The following is a 17,931-nucleotide window of genomic DNA, read 5'->3' on the forward strand; positions in this document are numbered from 1 at the left end:
CTCATTCTCAAACACTTATTCTCAAACACTTATTCTCAAACCTCATTCTCAAACACTTATTCTCAAACACTTATTCTCAAACCTCATTCTCAAACACTTATTCTCAAACACTTATTCTCAAACACTTATTCTCAAACCTCATTCTCAAAAACTTATTCTCAAAAACTTATTCTCAAACACTTATTCTCAAACACTTATTCTCAAACACTTATTTTCAAACACTTATTCTCAAACACTTATTCTCAAACACTTATTTTCAAACACTCATTCTCAAACACTCATTCTCAAACACTTATTCTCAAACACTTATTCTCAAACCTCAGTCTAAAACACTTATTCTCAAACACTCATTCTCAAACACTTATTTTCAAACACTTATTCTCAAACACTCATTCTCAAACACTCATTCTCAAACACTCATTCTCAAACACTCATTCTCAAACCTCATTGTTTGTTTGTTTGTGAACAGTATTACGGAAAAACTCCTCGACGGATTTCGACGAAACTTGGTAGGGGGGGTTAGGTATGGTCCAAGGATCATGCCATTAAATTTTGGACTTAGTCCAAAATCCAATATGGCCGCTATGGCGGCCATTTTGAAAAAAATATTTGAATTTTTTTTTTGCATTGCTACATGTTGTAAGTGATTTCCCACCCCCCCCCCAAAAAAAAATTGTTAGAGAAAAAAAACATTTTTGCAACTTTTTTTTTCAACAAAATTTCGATTTCTTTTTTTTTGCATTTCTACATGTTTTAAGTGATTTGCAACCCCCCCCCCCCAAAAAAAAAATGTTGGAGAAAAGAACTATAACTTTGTCAGCACTGTTGACGTCATATTTAATGAATAAGATATAAGGTTCACTTGAATGACCCAGCAGTATTGGCGGCGGAGGTTTTGCACTCTCCCGAGTGCTCCCCCTCTTGGTAACCTCCGCCATCGAAGATGGATGGAGGTTACTGTTTTCACCCCTGTCTATTTGCTTGTTTGTTTGTTTGTGAACAGTATTATGGAAAAACTCCTGGACGGATTTCGACCAAACTTGGTGGGGGGGGGGGGGGGGTTAGGTATGGTCCAAGGATCATGCCATTCGATTTTGAACTTGGTCCAAAGTCCAATATGGCCGCTATGGTGGCCATTTTGAAAAAAATATTTGAATATTTGTTTTTGCATTTCTACATGTTTTAAGTGATTTCCAACCAAAAAAAAATACATTTGTTCGAGAAAAAAAAAAGAAAAATTTTCAACTTTTTTTCAAAAAAATTTCGATTTTATTTGAAAAATATTTGAATTTTTTTGCATTTCTACATGTTTTAAGTGATTTCCACCCCCCCCCCCAAAAAAAAATTGTTAGAAAAAAAACAAACAAATATTGCACCTTTTTTCCCAAAAAATTTCGATTTAATTTTTTGGGCATTTATACAAGCGCGTCGATCTAGTTTAGTTTATTCAATCGTGGTTCAGTGGAGTCTGATCCGTTTTGATCTACAATGAATAGGATATCAGGTTCATTTAAGTGACTCAGCAGTATTGGCGGCGGAGGTTTTGCACTCTACCGAGTGCTCCCCCTCGAGTTGACTATGTTTTCAGACACAGCTAATCGGATTCACGTTTTCAGACACAGCCTCCAGATCACGTTTTGGGAAAGTAAATCTCGAGTCGGAAGATCAGGTGCGAGGGATGCAACCTTATCCGTTTGTTACCCTCTCCAGAGTAGAAGGTATTACATTTGGGTCCGTTTGTTTGTTTGTCTGACTGTCTGTCTGTTTGTCTGTTTGTCTGCAAAGAACATGAACATGTGTATTAATTACATTTGACCCCGATATACCTTGAGACACTGAGGACCCCTCAAACCCTAAAGACTCTTTAGACCCCTAATACACTTTATAACCTGAAGACCCCAAGACCTTTCAGACTCCTAAATCCCTGAATATCCCCAAGAACAGAGTCAGTGTTCCACCACAAAATGATCTTCTCTTCTCCAAAGACACCATGGGTTTAACGGTAAACTCTGAGCCAGCCTATTTCTTTTCCACTGCAGGACGAAGGCCTTCCTCAACTCGCGTCACGCTTCCTCAGTAGGGGTCAGCGAGAGTGAGTAGCCATGGGAATCGAACCCACACCATCCCGTGGAGAAAAAAACCAAACAGCCAGCTCAGGATCTGAAACCGAACACCCGGCTGTGAGTGAATGTCGACAGCCATATTGAGATCTCCGAAAGGATGGTAGACTCTACGATGAAATGTCCTTCCTGCAAAAATCAGGGTGACAGTTGTAAATACCTGTCCAAAGCAACATTCTAGCATTCTAGTTACTTATACATTTAATAACATTTATGATTGTCTCACATTCCATAGTTACTTGTACAGATTGACAAGATAGCAGAGGCAGATGATGACTTGGTGTAACGTGACGCTGTTTTGTATTACCTTACACCAAGTATTGATCTGTGTCTGCTATCTTGTCAATCTGTATAAGTATTGCAAAACAACAGTGTTAGTGCATTGTAATGACGGGTGTGACCCAATTAAAAAAATCTGGTTTGGCTGCACCTAGATGGCTTTGAGGGTAGAGAAGTAGCAGCTGAAACCCAAATTATATCCAGGTTCTTCCTGATGCCCTCATCCACATTCTTCCTGACAACTCAATATTTGCTCTTTACTTATTTGGACTCCTTCCCCTACAATGCAGTATTTGGTCTTTCATTTGATTATTAAATACATATTTGTTGCACCTCATAATTTTAGCTTTTTTGTTGGCGAAAGTTGCCCTGAGCCTTACTGTCAGTGACTTTCAGAACTCGTTGGCAATAAATCTCCATTAAACACTGATTAGTGACTTCTTGTAAATTCTGGAAAGGTTTGTGCTGGCACTTAGTCGACAGTAAAGAAAGACAAAATTCCTGCTTTTTTCTGATAGTAAGAGTTTTATAAGGCGATCTCATGACATTCAATCATGGAATGGTGGGGAGGATAATTGAGAAAATTAAAACTGAGAGGATAAGAGTATGGGAGTATCTGAGAATGAGGAAGACAAGGGAAAGGAGGTGGTGAAAAGATAGGAGAAAAGAAAAAGAGGGTGGAACATCAAGAGATGAATAGTATTACAAACGGAAATGTTATTGTGAACAACAACGAGGGCTTTCTATTTCAAACTCCATATTTTACTTGAAATCCTTTCCCACAGATATTAAGGTGCATCTGCACTTTAAAAAGGCTGACATTGGACAAAATGTATATATATATATATATATATATATATATATATATATATATATATATATATATATAATTATATATATATATATATATATATATATATATATATATATATATATATATATATATATATATATATATATACTTATTTGAAAGAAATCAGGTAATGATGACCTAACCTACAAAAATAGGTCAAATTTCAGATTCCACCATAAACAGGTTAATGTGACCTTGTTTGCAAAAAAGGTTCTAGAACAACACCCAAGGTGCATCAACATGGTAAAGAGTATGAAAGTCGATGGAATCAGTCAAATTAAGGAATTTGGTTATGAGTATCATGTGAAACGGTCACATGTGAGCTCAGGCCATAAATAGGTCGGTATGACCTAGTTTGCAAAAAAGGCTCCAGAAAAACATGCAAGGTGCATCAACATGGTAAAGAGTAAGAAAGTCGATGGAATAAGTCAAATTAAGGAATTTGGTTATGAGTGTTGTGTGAAAAGGTCAAATGTTAGCTCAGGCCATAAATAGGTCGGTATGACCTAGTTTGCAAAAAAAGCTTCGAGGACACCACAAAGTGCATCATCATATGTGAACATATTGTTGTGGTTGACGAAATTCGCAAACCACCATTCAGGTCCCTTAGGTGAGATATCTCTGTAAGTATATGTGTAGTTAGGCCCAAACCCGTTGTTTAGAGGGAATAAATGTCATTCATGCGGGCTGCGACCCTTTTAGATAGCCGTTTTTCTTTTACTATCTTTATTTTGGACCAGCCGCCATTACTACCACCACCAACCACGTCTCAACAGCCATCACACAACAACCACCAACCACAACGCCGCTTCACAACAACAACCACCAACCACAACGCCGCTTCACAACAACAGCCACGACCTTTACCGTCACAACTCGCCATCATCGCATCACCACCATTCTTGCGCCACTTGTGGGCACCGATACTGGACTCGTGCAGGGCGCGCACCGAGCAGCGTGTTCAGAAACATCACAGACTTTCCGAGGAAAACGGATCAAAAACGACTCACGCCCACTTCTGTTCCGTCCTATCGGTGAGCGTGGGGCGATTTGGCCCCGCCTCCAGGGCGTTGGAGTGCGGTCGCTATATGCAAATTCATGGATCAAAAAGCATTCACGCCCACTTTTCCTCGGTCCAATGGGGAGCCAGTTAGAGGTGAAGGGTCGGAGGTAAAGGGTCAAAGGTGAAGGGGCGAAGCCACGGGGCATATAAGGGGCCGCGTTCGTCAGTCGAGTCAGTTGAGAGTTCGCAGTTGGGAGTTGTCGGTGGAGCTGGGAAGAAGTGGTAGTAGTCAGAGTGAAGAGGACGGAGCTGTGGAGAGGTGGCGGCGGCGAAGAAGGTCGAGGGGGTGCTCGTGTCGGAGTTGTCGGTGGAGCTGGGAAGAAGTGGTAGTAGTCAGAGTGAAGAGGACGGAGCTGTGGAGAGGTGGCGGCGGCGAAGGCGGTCGAGGGGGTGCTCGTGTCGGAGTCGGGGAGCTGCGGAGGGAGAGGCCGGCGGCGCGACCGAGGTCGTGGTGGAGACGCTCGTTGCGGGACCCGAGACAGGGAGATATCCTCCATCCCCCGAGCATCAACAACCCCCCCTCCTGTTTCCCCCCGCGCTGAGATAGTGCGAGAAGGGGGCCCCGTCCCCACCCCATACCAGGCAATCCCAGCGAGGCCCGCGGAGTCGGGGCGCCAGCGCCATTTCGCGGCTCATCACCAGACGGGTAGGCCCGACGCGGTCTCGGCCCCAGGCCCGCCTCATCCTTGAGGGTGGTCCTTTTCTTTTGCTTTGGGTATGTGTGTTGTCGGCGCCGTCTGTGAAGTAAAACTGCATAAGTGTTGCCGTGTGCTCGCGTAGTCGGTAATAGATCTGCATTGTGTTTCTCTTTTATATTTGCTTTTTGTGTAATATTGTGTTTCTTCTTCTTTTACATTTGCTTTTGGTGTAATTGTATATGTGTGCTTTCCGTTCATCGTGAAATAAATGTGCTTTATGTTGAACTGTTTTCCCGCTTCGCTTCGTCTTTTCCTCTATTGAATCTCCATCTTACTTCACGTAAAGGGTTGGTCGTGGGCTAAAACGCCCGATAATTAATCGAACCGTCCAGGTTGACGATAACACCGCTCGGTTATCCCGATAGTACGGAACGGGTCGCTTAAAGTGGCCCGTGTCCGAAGTCGACCTGCGGCGAGGTGTGGTCGCCCGGTCTACCCTCCGTGTGGGTACTTAGGTAGGTCGAATTTGGCGAGCAACCCTATCCCACGCGGGGGCCGATTGGCACGATCGTGGTGAGGCCGAAAGGCCCACCCGTGACTAGTTCCCGGCGTTAGTCCGAGAGGGTCACGACGGGATTGTCCGTCCGGTGGGCGACGTGTCGCGATTCGAGTTACGTGGCCCTTCGCACGCCGGTGGGCGCGAATCCGCAACACTGGTGTCAGGTCATGCGATATAAACCCATCGCCCTCCTCGCGGCACTGGTATCGGAGAACGGGAAAACGGGCTCTCCTGTCTCCAGCTAAATTCACGGGAATCGGTCCAGGGGTGAGAGGAGCGACCCCCGATTCCCTCCAAATTACGAGCGATTCAAATTGACCCTTTACGAGAAGCAAGATGGCGTCTCAAGGCGAGCGGGTGCCGGGTGGATTAGGTATGTGCAATAGTAATGTAGAATCCATGGCTCAGGACGGGATCACCGTGCAAGAGAAACCCGTACCAGAAGGTTGGGAAAGGCATCGATGCCGTTCATCTGGTCGGTTTTTTTTATTATAACTCCACCACTAAATGTAGTCAGTGGGAGTGGCCAGGGCAGGTGACAATGCGGCAGATTATGGAACTCGCGCAGAGCATAAATGACAAACTGGATTACAGGAATGCCGGAATGAAAGAAAGGAACAACGAAATGAAGAGAAATACGCAACAAATGGAACATAAAAAAATTGATGGAAACGCACTCGAAGCGAAAAACCAAATGAAAGAAATGCGGGGTGAGATGCAGAGCATGGGCATCGGCCTGCAGGCAGGCATTATGGCAATGGCGAGGAGCGAAACGCGGACCACGGGCGAGAAAATGGCGCTGCCACGTGCTGGGACGAACGAGCTGGGGGGGAGTGCAACGGCTGTCAGGCCCGCGGTCGGGGCGGGCGAGAAAATAATTCGGGAGACGTGTAAGACGAGACACGAGGTAAAGAAGGTATTAGAAAAATTAAAAGAAAGCCAGGAGGAGACAGAGGAGGGATTGAAGGTCGAAACGGTGGAGTGTGAGAAAAGACTTCAAGACATGACGAAGAGAGTTGATAAGCTGGGACTGGAGGGAAAAACGGAGACAGAGGAACTGGGAAGACGGGTAGAAAACCACAAGCGCAAGCCGGAAGAACAGTTAGAAGCCAAAGCAAAGTCTGAGTGTGCGGAGATGAGAAAGGAATTGGAAAAGAAAGTTTCTGAGTTACAGAAACACCAAACCAAAGAGAGGGAACTACAAAACGAACTGAGAGTGTTAAAAGAGGAAAGGAAGAGAACGGAAAATGAAACTTGAAGAAACCACACTGTACAGACCGAACAGCTGGAAGCGAAGGCCAGACTAAAGAATGAGGAACAAGAAAGAGTAATGAAGGAAGAACGAATGAGACAGGAGAAAGAAATCAGTCAGTTGAAAGAAATGACGAGATTGCAGAAGGAGGAACAAGAAAGACAGTGGAATAGAAAACTGAAAAAGTATGAATTTGAAACTGAACGACAAAAGGAAAAAAATAGGTTTGAATACGAGGAGAAAGTAAAGGAGCAAGGAATGAAGCAGGAAGGAGAAATCAGGAGATTGAAGGACACAACGAGATTGGAGAGGGAAGAACGAGAGGAACAATGGAATAGAAAACAAAAAGAACATGAATCTGAGGTTGACCAATTGAAAGAAAGGCTGGAGTACGAGGAGATAGACAAAGAACAGCGAATGAAACACAAAAAGGAGATTAACCAAATGAAGAAAACCATGAAACTGGATAAGGAAAGACAGGAGAGGAAACTAGGAAGAGTAATGAGACAGCAGCGAATGAAACACAAAATGGAGATGAACCAAATCAAGAAAACCATGAAACTGGAGAAGGAAGGACAGGAGAGGGAACGAGGAAGAGTAATGAGACAGCAGCAAATGAAACACAAAAAGGAGATTAACCAAATTAAGCAAACAACGAAACTGGAGAAGGAAGGACAGGAGAGGAAACAAGGAAGAGTAATGAGACAGCAGCAAATGAAACACAAAAGGGAGATTAACCAAATGCAGCAAACAACGAAACTGGAGAAGGAAGGACAGGAGAGGAAACGAGGAAGAGTAATGAGACAACAGCAAATGAAACACAAAAAGGAGATTAACCAAATGAAGAAAACCATGAAACTGGATAAGGAAAGACAGGAGAGGAAACTAGGAAGAGTAATGAGACAGCAGCGAATGAAACACAAAATGGAGATGAACCAAATCAAGAAAACCATGAAACTGGAGAAGGAAGGACAGGAGAGGGAACGAGGAAGAGTAATGAGACAGCAGCAAATGAAACACAAAAAGGAGATTAACCAAATTAAGCAAACAACGAAACTGGAGAAGAAAGGACAGGAGAGGGAACAAGGAAGAGTAATGAGACAGCAGCAAATGAAACACAAAAGGGAGATTAACCAAATGAAGCAAACATCGAAACTGGAGAAGGAAGGACAGGAGAGGAAACAAGGAAGAGTAATGAGACAACAGCAAATGAAACACAAAAAGGAGATTAACCAAATGAAGAAAACCATGAAACTGGATAAGGAAAGACAGGAGAGGAAACTAGGAAGAGTAATGAGACAGCAGCGAATGAAACACAAAATGGAGATGAACCAAATCAAGAAAACCATGAAACTGGAGAAGGAAGGACAGGAGAGGGAACGAGGAAGAGTAATGAGACAGCAACAAATGAAACACAAAAAGGAGATTAACCAAATTAAGCAAACAACGAAACTGGAGAAGGAAGGACAGGAGAGGAAACAAGGAAGAGTAATGAGACAACAGGAAATGAAACACAAAAAGGAGATTAACCAAATGAAGAAAACCATGAAACTGGATAAGGAAAGACAGGAGAGGAAACTCGGAAGAGTAATGAGACAGCAGCGAATGAAACACAAAATGGAGATTAACCAAATCAAGAAAACCATGAAACTGGAGAAGGAAGGACAGGAGAGGGAACGAGGAAGAGTAATGAGACAGCAGCAAATGAAACACAAAAAGGAGATTAACCAAATTAAGCAAACAACGAAACTGGAGAAGGAAGGACAGGAGAGGAAACAAGGAAGAGTAATGAGACAGCAGCAAATGAAACACAAAAAGGAGATTAACCAAATGAAGCAAACCATGAAACTGGAGAAGGAAGGACAGGAGAGGAAACGAGGAAGAGTAGTGAGAGAACAGCGAATGAAACACAGGAAGGAAATGAGCCAATTGAAAGAAACGATGAAATTGGAAAACAAAGAGCAGGAGGAACAGTGGGAGAGAAAACAACAACTGTATGAGTGTGAAATTGAACAACTAAAACGGAGAGCGAGATTGGAGTCAACGGAGATTGAGGAGCTACGGAGGGAGAACGAACAGCTAATGGGGCTCAGAGAGAAAGAACGACTCAGATGGGAAAGAAAAAGGAACCAGGAAGAGACAGAAAAAAGGAACCAGGAGAGAAAATGTATAGAGACACGGGAGACAGAAAAAATAGAGGAGAGACTGCACGATAATGACGGGTTTAGAGACGCACACACACACGGAGGTAGTGGAGGATAATGGGGGTGAGCTCGCGGACTGGCTGGAGGCCCGGTGCGAGCAGCGGGATGACCTCCCCCAGGAACGAGGGGAGGGAGTATGCCCCCTTGAGGCGAGTCACGACCAGGTGAGTTCGGTCGTGCTTTGCGAGGTCGAGGGGAGGAGTGCTGTGGACAGGTGCACGGAAAGCTTGGGGGGTATAGAGGCCCCGGAGACCCTTGTGGGGACACGAATCCCCAGTGTAGTTGTCCCTGTGTGTGTGGTGCAAAGTGTGAGTGCGTCCCCGTGTGTGGAAGCGACCCCGTGTGTGAGTGGTGTGGTGGCGATTGTGCCGGAGTACGTGCTTCCCAGCACGCAGTGTGTAAAAGGGGCACCGCAAGTGGAAGAGGCCGTGTGTGTGGATGAAACGGCCAGTATGGATGAAACACCGCGGTTGAGTGCCCCCGCGTGTGTGAGTGAGGCACGGTGTATGAGTGAGGAACGGTGGGTGGATGAGGAACCACGAGTGAGTGAAAGGCCGCGAGTGCGTGGAGCCACGTGTGCGAGGGAGGTAGCATGCGTGAGTGAACGGCCGAGTGCAAGGGAGACCGTGTGTGTGAGAGAGCGGTATGTAAGGGAGATGTCGGTGGGCATGTGCGAACATGCAGCCGCGTCTCCCGGTGTGAGTTTAATGGTGAGGTGTGTGAGCGTCGTAACACGCAGGTGTGCGTGGGTCGAATGGCGACGACGGCGACATGTGAGGAAAGGAAGCCGAGTAGCGGCTGTAGTTGTTTCGGGGACCGTGCCGGGTTCACCCAGCAGTGAGTACGTGGTCCGTGCTGTGCAACGCACGAGGCCCCCACATGCTCGCTTGCGAGAGTGAAGTCCCGGTCCGGAAACGCCAGCGGTGGATTTGCCGATCCCGCGGACGGACAAAGTTTAGGCAGGATTATGGATTTGGACTGGACGGGTTCTCCACGCGATCGTGTGTGTTAAGCTCCAACGGGCAAAGCACATGTGTTCGCGTGGGGAACCCCTCGAGACGTGGGGCTTGTGTTTTTTTTTTTATGCGCACGGTGACGTCATGGCTGCACGTGGGGTTGGAATCCGGCAGGAGGGGTATCCCTGCCGGATGGTACCGTCCAAGGAGGGACGAGGAACACGTGCAGCTGCATGACGTCACGGGCAGGTGCAAAGTGCGCGAGCTGTGAGTTGCTGTGCTGGTGCTGCGCATGTAAAGAAAAAAAAAAAAAAAAAAAAGCAAGCCTCACTTTCGGGTGCACAGGATTCCTGGGCAAGGGGTGGAGACCCCCTTGACCTGGGCACAGGATGGAAACTAGTTAGGGGGAAGGGTTAGCTTAGTTAGACCGACTTCATGGGGCAGGGGTAAGTCCTCATGGAGTCCGTGGAATGGATTAGTTAGAGGGATTGTAGCCAGATTTAGGTTGGGAAATAAAATGAATTTTTGAGTTAGAAGACAGTGACAGACAGTGAATGTGTAGTGGGGACGTAGCTTAGCTACGTAGTGTTAAAAGGAACGTGCTGTAGTTTAAGGGACGACGTGGGAGCACGAGTTAGTTAGGGGAGGTAGTTAGAAGGATGGCAGAGTTCAGCGGTGTGTGTGTGTTGAAGAGTTGGTGAGTTGTGAGGTGAGTACTTGGTGAGTGAGTGAGGCCAGCGGGTCTGTGTGTATGGAGCGAATGGGGACTGCATGGTGCGATGAGTGATTGGGGGGAGGAGTGACTCCCGCCCAAGGGACCCCGGGGTCAGTGTAGACTGAGTTAGGGGGTTAGTCAAATTTACAAAATGGAGGTCGTTTTGTTGTTGGTGGGGAAGTAGGCTCGAAACCCGTTTGGAGGGGTGCAGGAGCCCTGTTGACGGGCTGGGAGCGTGGTGGCGAAAGGTGAGTATCGCTGAGTGGGTACCCCGGGCACCAGGCTAGTCGGCCGTGGTAGGCCAAGGGCCCATGGGGGGCCGGGATAGCGTAGTGGGCACGGGTGCGCCTGCTTGGTGCGGGGGCCCGGGGCGCCATTAGCCGCGTGGGCAGTGTTGTGGGCACGGGTGACCCTCGGAAAGGGGCCTGGGAAGCCAGCCTGCCACGTGTGCGTTTCAGGGGAGGTGCCATGGGGGGCACTCCCCGGTGTTTAGGGAGCTGGTAGGCTCGGAGGCAGTGTAGTGCCCGGGGGTGCCATAGCTGGAGATTCGGCAGAGGGTCGTGCCTGCCAAAGGGAACCACGTGTCCCAGCCATGAGACCGTGTGAGGGCACGGAGAGAAAATTGGGGGGCGAGGCCCGAAATTGGAAGGACACCAACACAGGCGACGGGAATCTGGGTTTATAGAACCAATAGTTTAAGCGAGAGGCGCTTGTTGAAAGCCCCGGGGTAGTTTAACAGTTAAATGGTTAGGGTAGATAGAAAGTGTACCCCTCCGCACCATCCATCCCCTCGCTCTCGTTGTGGGCCGCTGGACCCACTTTGGTTATAGATCGCTGAACTCTGGGGAGGCCATTCTGAGGCTTCGTTGGGCCTCGGCACAGGACGCTAGCTCTCCCTTGTCCCCCTCCGGGAAGGGAACGTAGGGGTTGGGAGTAGGCTAGGTGACAGGATAGGTTAGCCGAACAAGGACAGTGCAAGGGTTAGGGGACGATTTATAGTGGGGAAGTAAAAATAAAAAAATAATAATAAAAATATAAGTTGGGGCTAAATTGGGGTTTGACAAATTAAGGGAGTGGGTATAGACAATGACAGGCAAAGGCGATAGGTTGGGAGGGAGACCGTAGGATAGGTCCGAGCCCGCCTTCCGAGTGGCCAGCACCACCGCACTCCCTCCACCAACCTCCACTGAACGGCAAAGGCTGGCCAGCTTCATCTGCTGGCTGCGTTGCTGCAAGGCAAAGGCCGGCCCACTTCATCGGCAGCTGTTGTTTTGCTGCAAGGCCTGTGCCGGCTGGATCGTCTGCAGCTGCTGTGCTGCAAGGCCTGTGCCGGTCGGATCGTCTGCAGCTGCTGTGCTGCAAGGCCTGTGCCGGTCGGATTGTCTGCAGCTGCTGTGCTTCAAGGCCTGTGCCGGCCAGTTCGTCTGCCGGCTGTGTTTGCCTGCAGCGGCCTTCTTCTTCGGGCTGTGTTTGCCTGCTACCTTTGCCATGACATGCCCACTGCCCCTGTTCACCAGCCCCGTTCAATTCTTGCTTTGCCCCCCCCCCCCCTGTTCATTGCCATGTGCGCCAGGATCAGAAAGCAACAGTTTGCAAGCTGCAAGAACTGCCCTGTTGGCAGCTACAACACGGGCCTGCAGTGGCGGCCCGTGCACCGTGTTTGTGTCCATCCATCCATTCGTTGTGTTCATTGCGTGTGCCACTTGAGCTGGCACGGAGACTGCGTTTGTGCAGCCCATGCACCGTTGTGGTTCACTGCGTTCAGTTCAAACTCGGGACGAGTCTGTAAAAAAGGGGAGGGGGTAGTGTTGTGGTTGACGAAATTCGCAAACCACCATTCAGGTCCCTTAGGTGAGATATCTCTGTAAGTATATGTGTAGTTAGGCCCAAACCCGTTGTTTAGAGGGAATAAATGTCATTCATGCGGGCTGCGACCCTTTTAGATAGCCGTTTTTCTTTTACTATCTTTATTTTGGACCAGCCGCCATTACTACCACCACCAACCACGTCTCAACAGCCATCACACAACAACCACCAACCACAACGCCGCTTCACAACAACAACCACCAACCACAACGCCGCTTCACAACAACAGCCACGACCTTTACCGTCACAACTCGCCACCATCGCATCACCACCATTCTTGCCCCACTTGTGGGCACCGATACTGGACTCGTGCAGGGCGCGCACCGAGCAGCGTGTTCAGAAACATCACAGACTTTCCGAGGAAAACGGATCAAAAACGACTCACGCCCACTTCTGTTCCGTCCTATCGGTGAGCGTGGGGCGATTTGGCCCCGCCTCCAGGGCGTTGGAGTGCGGTCGCTATATGCAAATTCATGGATCAAAAAGCATTCACGCCCACTTTTCCTCGGTCCAATGGGGAGCCAGTTAGAGGTGAAGGGTCGGAGGTAAAGGGTCAAAGGTGAAGGGGCGAAGCCACGGGGCATATAAGGGGCCGCGTTCGTCAGTCGAGTCAGTTGAGAGTTCGCAGTTGGGAGTTGTCGGTGGAGCTGGGAAGAAGTGGTAGTAGTCAGAGTGAAGAGGACGGAGCTGTGGAGAGGTGGCGGCGGTGAAGACGGTCGAGGGGGTGCTCGTGTCGGAGTTGTCGTTGGAGCTGGGAAGAAGTGGTAGTAGTCAGAGTGAAGAGGACGGAGCTGTGGAGAGGTGGCTGTGGCGAAGGCGGTCGAGGGGGTGCTCGTGTCGGAGTCGGGGAGCTGCAGAGGGAGAGGCCGGCAGCGCGACCGAGGTCGTGGTGGAGACGCTCGTCGCGGGACCCGAGACAGGGAGATATCCTCCATCCCCCGAGCATCAACAACCCCCCCTCCTGTTTCCCCCCGCGCTGAGATAGTGCGAGAAGGGGGCTCCGTCCCCACCCCATACCAGGCAGTCCCAGCGAGGCCCGCGGAGTCGGGGCGCCAGCGCCATTTCGCGGCTCATCACCAGACGGGTAGGCCCGACGCGGTCTCGGCCCCAGGCCCGCCTCATCCTTGAGGGTGGTCCTTTTCTTTTGCTTTGGGTATGTGTGTTGTCGGCGCCGTCTGTGAAGTAAAACTGCATAAGTGTTGCCGTGTGCTCGCGTAGTCGGTAATAGATCTGCATTGTGTTTCTCTTTTATATTTGCTTTTTGTGTAATATTGTGTTTCTTCTTCTTTTACATTTGCTTTTGGTGTAATTGTATATGTGTGCTTTCCGTTCATCGTGAAATAAATGTGCTTTATGTTGAACTGTTTTCCCGCTTCGCTTCGTCTTTTCCTCTATTGAATCTCCATCTTACTTCACGTAAAGGGTTGGTCGTGGGCTAAAACGCCCGATAATTAATCGAACCGTCCAGGTTGACGATAACACCGCTCGGTTATCCCGATAGTACGGAACGGGTCGCTTAAAGTGGCCCGTGTCCGAAGTCGACCTGCGGCGAGGTGCGGTCGCCCGGTCTACCCTCCGTGTGGGTACTTAGGTAGGTCGAATTTGGCGAGCAACCCTATCCCACGCGGGGGCCGATTGGCACGATCGTGGTGAGGCCGAAAGGCCCACCCGTGACTAGTTCCCGGCGTTAGTCCGAGAGGGTCACGACGGGATTGTCCGTCCGGTGGGCGACGTGTCGCGATTCGAGTTACGTGGCCGTTCGCACGCCGGCGGGCGCGAATCCGCAACAATATAAACCTTTGCTAAATTATGAAATGAGGGTGCAGTGACCTGATTTTAAATACGGGTCTCAAAGGAACACATTCTGACCCACTTGCAAAGTTTCAACGTTTATTGAACGAAAGTTTTTCCCTGAAGCTCATTCATGAGAAAAAGGGTCAATTAAAAATGTCAAAGCCAAAGATGTACACTCAATTGCACAACTTCGGACGAGTATCTATCTTCATGAAAAAATTGGTGTTTATAACCTTAGCAATTGAAGTGCTATTTGGCCAAATAAACATGGACTAGAATCATAATACCTCGAATTTTTTGAGGGCTAAAAAAAAAATTAAAGCCTTTCATGCGATAGATAGCCTTTTTAGCTGATGGGTTAATCCGGTGTGCCCATACTTTTTACAGCGCTCGACTTATCAAGAAACAACATTTCTCGGTGAGAACCAATGCTGGGTGGGTCGCCACTGCGATACAAGATACTTTGTTCACAGTGTAGTTTGTGGGGTGCTTGGGGGCAGCAGGAGGGCTTTGGAAGGTCCACTGTTTTTGAGTCCGAACATAATGAGTCAAACACTGCCAATTTGTGCTCTGAGACTGAGCAAGTTGTAAAAGTAGCTTCAACTTTTGTTAACTTTTTATGTGATGCAATGTAATCGAATCGAGGTACAAGTGAAGAGTGAGATGATTGTTTTCCCGTGACAAGTTGAATAACCTGTACTTTGTGTGTTTCTGAACATGCACACTCCTTTGGCTCCCCTTTTGTGCGACATTATATTTCATCATTAAACCTACTTTCCATTGTTTGGCATGTTTGGGAGTGCACTTGATTGGTGAGTGTGAAGCTTCAGATTCTTTCCCACCATCGGGATGTTTTTACAACATTTTTAGAAGAGGTGGATGTCGAACACAGTCCTCCAGATCTCAAAGTATTCACCGTCGTTTTTATGGGATCATGTTTCGAGGACCATGTTGTGACGTTTTAAGTGATTTTAAGATTCTTTATCTTTGTTTCAAGGGTTCTTTTCAGGATTATCATGAAACTCAGGAGAGTCTCCAATTATTGTTTGTTTGTAGTAACATCCCCAAGTGTCTATATTCGATGTACCTCGATAGAAATGCAAGTTGCGTGACTGTGTCTGAATGGGGTAAACGTCGTAACCACAGCATGTGCAATGCTGGATGATACCTCATTTAATAGCTCTTGGATTTGGACAATGCATGTAGAGGTCTATCAATATAGATCGTCACGCAATTTCGAGTTATGTGCATTGTTGTGCACACGGGTGGTGTATAGGCTCAGAGTCGCTGGTTTGCACACCTATCGGAAATAAATATATATAACCACAAATTATTCAGTCAATTCCATCCAACATCTAATTTACCTTTTCGCCCATTTACGTCACCAATAAACCTTAGCACTGTTCATCGTTAATAACTATCATGCGGATTTTGGGTTTAGGGGGTGGGGGGGGTAGTTGAGGACTTGAAGAGGAAAGGGGGAGTGGAGGACAGAGAGATGGTGTGAGGGGTAGAGAAGGTTGGGAAAGTGGGGTTGAGGACTTGGAGTTGGGAGGGAGCTTGTGAACTTGGGGTTTGGGAGGGGGGAGGGGTGAGGATCTGAAGAAGAAAGGGGGAGGAGAGAACAGAGATGAGTGGAGGGGCAATGAGGGAACAGAAAGCTGGGAGAGGGGGTTTGAGAATTGTGGGCTGGAGGGGTTGAAAACTTGGCATTGAGGACTTGTGGCTCGGCTGGGAGGGAACAGGGGGGGGGGTGAGAACTTGAAGAAGAAAGGGGTTGGGGACTTGAAGTCACACTCACTATCATGCGGACTTAGGGTTTGGAGGGGAGTTGGTTGAGGACTTGAAGAGGGAGAGGAAGAGGGAAGTGGAGGACAGAAGGATGGTGTTGGGGGGGGGGGGCAGAGAAAGGACAGAGTTGGGAAAGGGGGTTGAGGACTTGGGGTTGGGAGGGGGCTTGTGAACTTGGGGTTTGTGGGGGTGGGGGGAGATTTAGGACTTGAAGAAGAAAGGGGGTGGAGAGAACAGAGTTGGGTTAAGGGGGGGGGAGAGAGAGGACAGAGAGCTGGAAGAGGGGGTTTGAGGAGGTTGAAAACTTTGTGTTCAGCTCAGGCCATTAAAGGTCAAATGCCAGCTCAGGCCATAAATAGGTATGTACGACCTAGTTTGCACATTTCCACGAGACCCTGTTTCCTTTCGAAGAGCACATTATGCAGCATTTCTATGGGTCTCTGCCATTATGCTGTCAAAAGACATTCCGAGCAAACTCCCTAAATATTCCACACTGCATTGGGAATGAATTCCCTTACAACAGCCCGGTGGAAACGGGTTATCTTCTCGTCGTTAATAAAATCTTCGTGAGGTTCTGCTTTATTAATCCTGTTGCTATTACTATATCACTGGCACAATAAGTCTGGTGCTGGCTTAACAGTTAACATGGCAGACTTAAGATTCTTGGGTCTTGAGTTTGAGCCCATGTTGTGTTGCTAAATAACACCAGGTTGGTTGACTCAACCTGTCATCCTTCTGAGGTTGCCAAAATGAGTACGAGCTTACTGGAAAAAAGGTGCACTGCATCAGCAACACAGACACACTTCCAGCAATGATGCAATCAGCAGCCACAGGCTGCATACAAAAAAAAGTAAATGGCATAATGTTGGCACTCTTTAGCTTCTGGGTTATTTTGGCTTCATTTTTTACTTTACAGTCATTTAAAAAATAATTTACACCTCATTTAGGCCAAACTCTCTGGGCAGACACCTCGGTTAGCAATGCCATCCTTTCCTTCATGCCTGGTGTTGGCTTAATGGTTAGGGTGGTCAGCTTGGGATCCCAGCATCCTGAGTTCGAAATCCTGCTTGGCTGTTTAATTAATACCATGTGGGGTTGACTCAGACTGTCATCCTTCGAAGGTTGGCAAAGTGAGTACCAGCTTACTGGGATGATTGAGCCATTTGTGCATCTTGTGTTGGAGTGGTGACCCGTCCAGGATTGTGCCCAATAGCCTAGGAGACTGCTTTGGTAGCAACAATGCTCTGAACAGAGTATGGTCCCAATGACTGGATGGATCCTTTCCTTTTTCTATCTTAGTGCAATACTCTGTCTGCTTGTTTCGAATGCTGACCCAGCTATAAACTGTCATCCTGGTGTTTCACCGGCGAGGTGATTCATCAGTGTGTCTGTCGTCTCCCAGATGGACGTGAAAATGGGCATCCCATCTGCCGGCATTAGCTGGTGGACGTTAACGATCCCACGGTATCCTTCGTGTGGAGGAGGCGAGTTATCGCAGTCACCATAAACAAATTGCAAATCTCTGCTCCAACCTACAGGGGGCACTGCATCAGCGGCAGAGTTGTGGCCCCAGCATATGATGCAATCAGCAGTCATGTGCTCCATACGAAAGAAGATAAGAGGAAGGATGTCCACTCTCAATGCTTTGATTTCTATGCTCACACTTGATGTGATGGTCAGGCCGTACATGAGCACAACATCCTCGTTTTGATCACTCACTTTTGGTTCATGTTTCCATGATTTTTCTGAAACTGGGATGTTGACATTTTTGTCGATGTGCCAATGGATTATTCGATATACATTGTTGTGTCTTTGTGTATGCAGCTGTTCTGACATGAGTT

At 47.7% G+C, this 17,931-nt stretch overlaps 1 protein-coding gene across 2 annotated transcripts in view; it reads right to left on the reverse strand.

Annotated features, from left to right (window-relative positions):
- Positions 1 to 1,416: 1,416 nt before the first annotated feature.
- Positions 1,417 to 17,931, reverse strand: part of LOC147009846 (uncharacterized) — a 169,224-nt gene continuing 152,709 nt past the window's right edge. For both annotated transcript variants that reach the window (XR_015052807.1, XM_085861672.1), the window contains exon 3: positions 1,417 to 2,249. Coding sequence is in view for 1 of the 2 variants with exons in the window: in XM_085861672.1 (XP_085717798.1) it covers positions 2,074 to 2,249 (176 nt within the window). In the remaining variant the exon portion in view is untranslated. The remainder of the gene's footprint in view (positions 2,250 to 17,931) is intronic.

This window comes from Eptatretus burgeri, chromosome 17, assembly GCF_056783735.1.
Source record: "Eptatretus burgeri isolate ZD-2024b chromosome 17, Ebu_testis_v1, whole genome shotgun sequence".
NCBI lineage: Eukaryota > Metazoa > Chordata > Myxini > Myxiniformes > Myxinidae > Eptatretus > Eptatretus burgeri.